The following is an 8,973-nucleotide window of genomic DNA, read 5'->3' on the forward strand; positions in this document are numbered from 1 at the left end:
AGCCTAAATAAAGTGAGTTTAAAAGACTTAGTATGAGCATGGCATGTTGGTAATCATCACCAGGGAGATAGAGGCAGGAGGATTGGAAATTCAAGGCTAGCTTGGAGTACACGAGGCCCAGTTTCAAATAACAAGAGACTTGGCAGGATTAAAGGTGAGGCTATTCGTAAAGATAGAGAAAAGAGATAACACCTAGTGTGTAGAAGCTAAAGTTTGATCCAGTTAAACATCCTAAGATGTGCAGTCCCAATCCCCAAGGTGTATTCAATACAAAATGTCAGTAGTTATAAGATTGAGAGATCTTACTTTAAAATCTAGATGAGAAGCCCAAACCCAGCAACAAGTGGCATTAGGTAGAAAAGATTAAGTATAAAAGTAATGCCTAGCCGGGCGGTGGTGGCGCACGCCTTTAATCCCAGCACTCGGGAGGCAGAGGCAGGTGGATCTCTGTGAGTTCAAGACCAGCCTGGCCTACACGAGCTAGCTCCAGGACAGGCTCCAAAACTACAGAGAAACCCTGTCTTGAAAAAAACCAAAAAATAAAAGTAATGCCTAGCCAGGGCTTTTTTGATGCACTTGGGAAGAGGATCTGGGAGTTTGTGGTCATGCTCAGCTACAAAAAAAAAAGTTCTGGGCCAGCTTGGGCTGCATGAAACCCTGTCTTTAAGGGGGTTGGGAACGGGGAAGACAGACAAACATAGAATACTGTGTGAGGTAGGAATTTCAGTAAAGAGAAAAGTCTTTTGGATAGTTAGTGTTTGTTTTAGTTACGGTTTCTGTTGTTGTGAAGAGACACCATGACCACTGCAACTCTTTTAAAGGAAAGCATTTAATTAGGGATGGGTTATAGTTCAGAGGTTTAGTCCATTATCATGATGGTGGAACATGGTGGCACACAGACAGACATGGTACTGGAGAAGGAGTTGGAAGTTAAACATCTTGATCTGCGGGGAATATAAGTGTAGGCAGAAACTGCTTGTTTGTTTCCTGACTTCTCAGACCTGGATAGTCACCCAAAACTATTAATTACAACACTGTCTAGCCTTTAGCTCAGACTTATTAACTATTCTATCTTAAATTAACCCATTTCTATTAATCTGTGTATCACCACGAGGCTGTGGCCTACTGGCAACCTCCTTCGGCAGTACATGGTGTCTCATTGACTCTGTCTACTCTCTCTATCTCTATTCTGATTTCCCACCTGGCTTTATTCTGCTGTGCCATTGGCTCAAAGAGTTTTATTCATCAACCAATAAAAGCAACACATATACAAAAGGACATCCCACATCACGTAAGGAGTCTGTGTCCTACTACCCAGGCTTATAAAATCTCAAAGCCGGCTTACACAGTGACACACTTTCTAATAATGCCACTTCTGGGCAAAACAATCAAACACTTGAGTCTGTAGGGGCCATAGGTATTCAAACCACCATGGTATTTAAACTGTGCTTTTGACCTTTTGTGTCATTTACTGAAGGACATGGTTTAGATTAAGATTCCCACTAGCCAAGAGGAAAAATCTAATGTCTTGAATTTTTATTGACTTCAGCCATATTTTGATCTCTATTAAATAATGCTTTAATCAAGTATTCCAATTGTTTGGTATGAGTGGACTCTTACCAGCACATATCACACACCCTTCTCTTTAACCTTAAGGAACAAAGATGATTCTTTTGAGGGACTATGATAGGATTGATCTCATTATAATAAAAATTCCTAGAAATGCTTGATTCCTAGCTTTATACTGTTTACTACGAGCATAGTCTCTGTTGGAGTTTCGGTTTTATCTCTATGAAGGGAAGTGGAATGGGCCCAGTGGATTCTAAGGCACCTTCAACATGAAATTCTGAACAAAAAATGACTAGTTAAAATTTTGTGCCAAGCTATGCTGTATCTATTGAATGAATAGGCAGGTCTAGAGAGTTTGCCTGCACTTTATTTTTGCTGTGTAACTAAGTCAGGCCTTGATGCTGGGGAGAACATTTTTTGGAGAGTCTCATCTCCATCTTGTGGTCTTTCTGAATATTGCCAGCAATTTTTTTTTTTTTAGTTTTGAGGATGAAAGCTCGCTCAGTGGAAGCACGTGGATTTGATTTCTATACAAATAGCTGTACAGGTACACGTAGTATTTGTTGTACAGAGACACACCAAAAACAGACTTAAAAATTGGAATACTTGATAGAGTTGGATGTTGAAAATTTAAAATTTGAAAGTTTTTGTTAGGAAAGTGCTATAGTAGTTAATAGGTGGACACATTTCAGAATTCATTGAGTAACATTAAGTTCACAAGGTTCAGTGATTTCAATGGCAGCAGTTTGCCCTATAGTCTGACTAAAGTGAATGCAAGAGGTTTGTTTGTTTTTATTTTATTCTATTTGGTTTTTTTGAGACAAGGTTTCTCTGTGAAACAGTCCTGACTATCCTGAAATGCACCGTGTAGACCAGACTAGCCTCAAACTCAGAGATCTTCCTGCCTCTGCCCGAGTGCTGTGACTAAAGATGTGTGACACCACCACCCGGCCTTAATGCTTATTTTGTCTTAGTACTTTTTTTTTTCTTTTGGTTTTTCGAGACAGGGTTTCTCTGTGGTTTTGAAGCCTGTCCTGGAACTAGCTCTTGTAGACCAGGCTGGTCTTGAACTCACAGAGATCTGCCTGCCTCTGCCTCCCGAGTGCTGGGATTAAAGGCGTGCGCCACCACAGCCCAGCTGTCTTAGTACTTTTTATTGTTTATGCCATCTACTGTGAACAGGTTATTAGCATAAGGGCACCTAACTGTACTTGGTTCCCAGCACCCACGTGGTGGTTCCAGGGATTTGACACCTCTATGGCCAGGAGGCTCAAATATACATACACACACGTAAACATAAATAAAAACTAATCTTAAACAGAAGGTAAAAAGAGGATAAATGGGGCTGTGGTTGTAGCTCCTGAAAGAGCACTTACCTAGCATGAAGGAGGCCCTGGGCTTGATTTCCAGCACAAGAAAAGAGTCTTCAGTGTCTGCTGGTAGTGCTGGTAATACAAGGAATGAACTGTTGTGTGGATTTCCAGCAGGGTTTGCCTCAACAGATTTATTTTTAGTATGTAGTAAAAGTTATTTGAGCTATTAGGAATTTATGTTGTGGACTACTTTTCAAGGCAGAACAGTTTCATTATCAGGAATCTTGAGCTCTCTTTTAATTCCTTATTTTTTGAAGTCCCTAAGTACTTGTTCTGTTTTCTGAAATTCTCATGCTGAAACTGAGATGTGCTGGAATATGAATCCTTAATATCACTTACCACTGATATTGTTACTGGATCACTGTTCTCAATAAATAAAATGCGAATAATTTTTCACAATTGATTTATTTTCTGCTTACGTAAGTAAAGGAGATGGGCGGGTTTCTCAGTGCTTAGTGCTGGATTGTCTCAAGAAATAGTGTATGAATTTATATTTTCATTTTTAGTACCATTTCCTATACCTTTGTTAATATTATCAGTCTGTTTATCAATAATAGCTATATCTACATTTTTAAACTATAAACTAGAAGAACAGTTTTAGTAGTTATTAAAGGATAATATTCTGGCCTTATTGGTTAGTGTGTACTTTTTTTGTCCCTAAATGTATATATTTGTAGAAAAGCTGTAAGTAGAATTTTGGTTGAACATTTGACAAAATTTGCTTATAAGTGGTAGTGTTTTAAGAATATAAAGTAATAAGAAAGGGTTGCATTTGTCAGTCATGCAAAAATGACTGGTACCCTTTTAATAGTATCTTAATGAATCAAGTTAATTATCTTTTATTGAGTACATTTTGGTTTGTTCCAGTAGCCGGATCGAATTGGGGGATGTGACACCACACAATATTAAACAGTTGAAGAGATTGAACCAGGTCATCTTTCCAGTCAGCTATAATGATAAATTCTACAAGGATGTGCTAGAGGTTGGCGAGCTAGCAAAACTTGGTATGTCTTTCCTCCTTTTTAAAATATGAATTCTCAAACTATGTTTGTTAATACTAGAGCAACTAATACAGGCTCCTTAATTTTATAAACAAGAGAAGTTGAAATAAAATGTTACAGATTTTTGAGCAAGATCAGTGTTGAATATATGACTTTTAAAAGCAAATACTTAATGTCCTTTACAAAAAGTGTGAGTGTGTGCATGTGCAGGCGCACAGACTACATGACCACGTTTGGACATAAGAGAGCAACTTCGGGGAGTGAGTTCTAGCCTTCCACGTTGTAAGTTCCAACAGTTGAGCTTTAGGGTTCCAGGCTTGGCAGATACCTTTCTCTGCTGAGCCAACTCCCTGGCTCTGAAATGTTTTCTGTTATTTACTGTGAGCCTGTGTGTTTATCACAATTTAACTATTACAGAGAAAGCTTAACCTTCCTCAGACAATGTCAGTCTTGAGGTCATTGATATTCTCATAAGAGTAGTTGGTTAAAATCTGATGCCTTTTTTTTAAGGAGCTGCTTAAATAAAATGTTATAATTTACATCTTTTTATTTTCTGTGGCAGCATATTTCAATGATATAGCTGTAGGTGCGGTGTGCTGCAGGGTGGATCATTCACAGAATCAAAAGAGACTTTACATCATGACACTAGGATGCCTTGCACCTTACCGAAGACTAGGAATAGGTAAAATTATGTGGTGTTTTGTTCTGTCAGGTGTTGATGGAGTGTGTCTTTAATCTGCTGTATCTTTGAGTGATTAAATGAGGACAGCCAGAGCTAAACTGAGAAGCCCTGTTTCAGAAAACAAACCAAAAAAGGGGGGCGGGGGGAGGAAACTGGGAAGTGGATTGTGAAAAGTAAAATGAAAACCATTGCTTAGTATTCATTTGGAAGCCCATAGATTTGATTTGTTTATCAGTCTGGAATTGTTTCATTCATATATATGAATATGAGAAAAGGTTCTCTAGTGGTTTTAAACATATTTACACACAGAGAACAAAATTTGGGGAAATATGGATGTCTAGTTGTCTTCTAGTCTTCTAGTTCTGTGTCAGGTCTTAGTAAAGATGGAAAGTAGAGCTAGGTGGTGGTGGTACACGCCTTTAATCCCAGCACTTTCGGGGGTAGGGGGCAGAGACAGTTGGATCTTCGTGAGTTTGAGGACAGCCAGGGCTACACAGGAAATCCTGTCTTGTGGGGTGGGGGGGGTCAACTTGTAAAGTTATTTATTTACTTATTTGTTTTTGCCTATTGATAGGAACTAAAATGCTTAATCATGTCCTAAACATCTGTGAGAAAGATGGCACTTTTGACAACATCTATCTGTAAGTACCTAATGTTCATCTGAGTGTCTATAAATTATCTGTTTAAATCTCTCAAGAAACTTTGAAATCTACTCACTCATTGTATATTTGATGAAGGTATGCTTGTCCTTTGATAGCAATAGACATATAAAAGGGCTGTTCTTCTAGACAACCCTAGTTCCATTACTAGCACCCACATGGTGTCTCAAAACCATTTGTAACTCCAGTTCCAGGGAATCCTGTACCCTCCTCTGATAAATAAGTGGTACACAGGCATATTTGCAGACAAAAGTGACCACACCGACAAAATAAGTTTTAGAAAAAAACAAAGTATTTATTTAAGTTCATAAATCCATATAGAGGGGGCGTACTATTTACAGATGACCTATCCTCCCACGTTCTTTAAACTGACCTAATTTACTTAAGGGTGCCTAGACAAAAGAAAATGTTACAGAAGTTTTATTGTGTTGTATTTAGTGGAATGCTGAAAAATGGTGTATATGTTCCATTCAGGACAACTTAATTTTTATTATTTTTTTAATTGATTTTTATTGAGCTCAACTTTATTTTTAATTCCAGGTTGGTGAAGTGTGGGTAGAAAATTGTTGTGATGAATCATTTATGTTATAATTTGGTTTTAATTATATATAAGGGACCCTATGGTGAAACAAAGAGTCTCAGGAGGCCACAGTATAAAGATCTAAGACAACTTGTTATGGTGGCTCATGTCTTTAATCCTATAGCTTGCTTGCGCTCAGGAGACAGAGGCAGGTGGATTCTCCTGGGTTTGAGGCCAACCTGCTCTACACATAGTGAATTTCAAGCAGCCAGGTAGAGACCCTGACTCAAAAAAAAAAAAAAACAACCAACCAACCAACATGCAGAGCTAAGACAGAAATTACAACAATGAATTGTTTTCATATTATGCAGAATATTATGTTCTGAAGAGTAATGAAAGAAGCTCAAGAAGATATATTTAGGCAATTAAGACTAGAGTGTATTTTTGTTGTTAATTGTTTTTAGTGTGTATATTTGTGGGGAGGGGCAGTGCATGATTACCGGTCTCCAAGGAGGCTAGAGGCATCAACAGTCTCTGGAGCTGAAGTTACTGGTGGTTGTGAGCTCCTTGATGGCAGTGCTAGGAACAGAATGCCGGTCCTTTGGAAGCCTCATGATGGTTTAACCTTTGTTAAGTATAAAAATAAACACTGATCCTTCTAATCTTGGCCATCTGCCTTGCAAGTGGGGGAATTAGTTTAAAAGTGTAAAATAGTAACCTTTGTTAAATATTGGTCATTGTAAAGAAAATGTACAAAATGTCTGAAATTCCACCTCTAACCAATTTGAAGCTATCTCTGGTTAAAAAACTTGAAAGTTGATGAAACTGTCTTATATATGTATCTGTGTATATATACCCTGTATCTCAGGCATGTCCAGATCAGCAATGAGTCAGCGATTGACTTCTACAGGAAGTTTGGCTTTGAGATTATTGAGACAAAGAAGAACTACTATAAGAGGATAGAACCTGCAGATGCTCATGTGCTTCAGAAAAACCTCAAAGTCCCATCTGGTCAGAATGCAGAGACACAAAAGACAGACAACTGAACAAATTACAAATGAACTTTCTTGCACTTGCTTGTCGCCAAATAAAGAAAGACCCATTGATTTCCCCTCCCCCTTTTCTTCAGCTTTCCTCCCTTGTTATTCTTCCTTTCTCTCCTCTTAAAGTTTTTAATACTTTCAAGAACTCTTAAAAATGATCATGTTTGGATTGTTTTAGTTCTCTTATTTTTGTGAGGTGGTTAGGTTGAAGGCAGGAGAAGATAGGTCTGTATCCTTTCACAGTTAAGATGTCCCCAAAACTGGGAGTCAGATGATTTCGATTTTTAGCTATTTTTTTAACATCCTGCTTTCACATTGAAGGGCAGAGCCTACAATATTGTTTATTTCAAAAGACAAAAAGAAGCAGCAGCAATATCTTCTCTAATTCGTAGACAAGCTTAGTGTATTTGTGGTACTTTGAGTTTTAAAGACTATCTGTGGGATGCTAATCCCTGATATTGCCTTCACTCTACCTTTCGTCCTTCAAGCACTCTCAGGAGTTGGACCATTGTTATCCTTGTGAGAAAATACTAAGCTTATTTAGGTTTAAAAGCAGTTTTTCTCTCTATTTGCTGATTGGTGGGGCAGTTTGTGTAGGTAGTATTAGACTTTGATCAAAGTATTTCAGTTAAACTGCTACTAAAGCTGATGAGTGGGTTGCTTGTTAGCAGATGTTGTTTTGTTTTGTTTTTTTCCTTCCTTCCTGCTGTTAATATTTTTACTAGAGGCATTAACTTGTAGAGTATGAGCTGGTGAAATGAACTGTTTTAATATCCCAGCTAGAAATATGGCCTTTAACTGACCTAAAGAAAATTGTTATAATTGGTTTTCTTCTCTTGTTTTTCAGTAAGCCCAATAATAGTGTAACCTTATACATGGAGTTATGTCCTTATAAGCCAATACCCCTAAATAAACCTGAAGCAAGTGTTTTCTCTTGGACATACAAAATTACATAAAAAGTTTAGATGGACTTGTAACATTTTAAGTGTATTTAATATCAACTAATACAGATTGTTAAGTGTGACCATTGAGCATTGATAATATATGGAAGAATTTCTAGACAGTATTTTTGAAAATAACATTGTTATGCTATTGCTTATCTGTTGAAGAACATCCCAGATTTGCTTACACTCTGTGCCTACAATGTTGAGTTTAAAGATTTGGAATAAGAGGAATCAAGACAAATTCCTTCTATTCTTGAAACAATAGAAGTATAAAGTGTTAATACAGATATCACTGTGACCTCCAACTGACAGGTTTGGTTAAGTCCAGATCATTTTCAGGCACATTGGGAGTGGCTCTGATGGGTTGAGAATTGTAATGTGGAGACTTTTCCTCATCTCAAAGATACATGGCATTTCTTAGATTGTCAATAGTCATCAGAGGCTCAAGAAATGTTCTCATTAGACTTTAGAACAGTATAGAATGTATGTTTCCTTTCATTTAACTTTAAAAGGAAGTTTAATACTTCCTCTTAGGAAAATTATGGTAAGGAAGTCTTATTTCCAACTAGGTTAAATGGTAAAATTATCTCACAAGATGCTTATGCACATTTTATAACACTTTTAAGTTTTTATTTGAGAATGTGAAAGTACATAAGGTGGACTTCAGTAGTCTTGAGTGCCAAGAAAAATATGGGGTGTGGTTGATGAATGGATGGATGGATGGATGTATAGGGTAGTGAAATTGTAGAAGTACCATGCTTGTTTCTTGGGTATTGATTTCCTAGACAGTCCAAATCTAAGCCCAGAAAAAAAGTTTAGTGTTAAGCACCTTTACTTTCATGGATAAGCTTCAGCTTGCTCTTGCCAAGAGAAGAGGGCATAAATGATAGCATAATTAGTTTGAAGAAGTCAACCATTTTGTAAACTTCCAGATAGCAAAATAGATTTTGATATATAAAAGAGTTTTCTGAGATGACACTGCCTCTATTTCTATAACCATTTCACTTGGACTATCTAAGTAGTCCTATGAATGTATCCCTAAATGTGGTTATTGAATACCGAATAGCTGCCTCACAACAATTAAGTACATGTTATTTAAAGAGGAGGATAAATAATAAAGTTTGAATTGAGTGTGTAGGCTCCCTATTATTGTTTCTTTTTCCACTCTAGTCAGTGATTTAA

At 37.3% G+C, this 8,973-nt stretch overlaps 1 protein-coding gene across 2 annotated transcripts in view; it reads left to right on the forward strand.

The window, feature by feature from the left end:
* The window catches only part of Naa50 (N(alpha)-acetyltransferase 50, NatE catalytic subunit), a 13,261-nt gene extending 5,466 nt beyond the window's left edge, over window positions 1-7,795 (forward strand). Inside the window, exons 2-5 of one of the 2 annotated variants that reach the window (XM_005345010.2) lie at window positions 3,810-3,946; window positions 4,506-4,625; window positions 5,200-5,266; window positions 6,673-7,795. In XM_005345010.2, the coding sequence (XP_005345067.1) occupies window positions 3,810-3,946; window positions 4,506-4,625; window positions 5,200-5,266; window positions 6,673-6,850 (502 nt within the window). In that variant the 3' untranslated portion in view covers window positions 6,851-7,795. The remainder of the gene's footprint in view (window positions 1-3,809; window positions 3,947-4,505; window positions 4,626-5,199; window positions 5,267-6,672) is intronic. The other variant, XM_005345011.2, reaches the window with a different exon arrangement.
* The last annotated feature ends 1,178 nt before the right edge of the window (window positions 7,796-8,973 follow it).

This window comes from Microtus ochrogaster, chromosome 2 (assembly GCF_000317375.1).
Source record: "Microtus ochrogaster isolate Prairie Vole_2 chromosome 2, MicOch1.0, whole genome shotgun sequence".
In the NCBI taxonomy this organism is placed as follows: Eukaryota; Metazoa; Chordata; class Mammalia; order Rodentia; family Cricetidae; genus Microtus; species Microtus ochrogaster.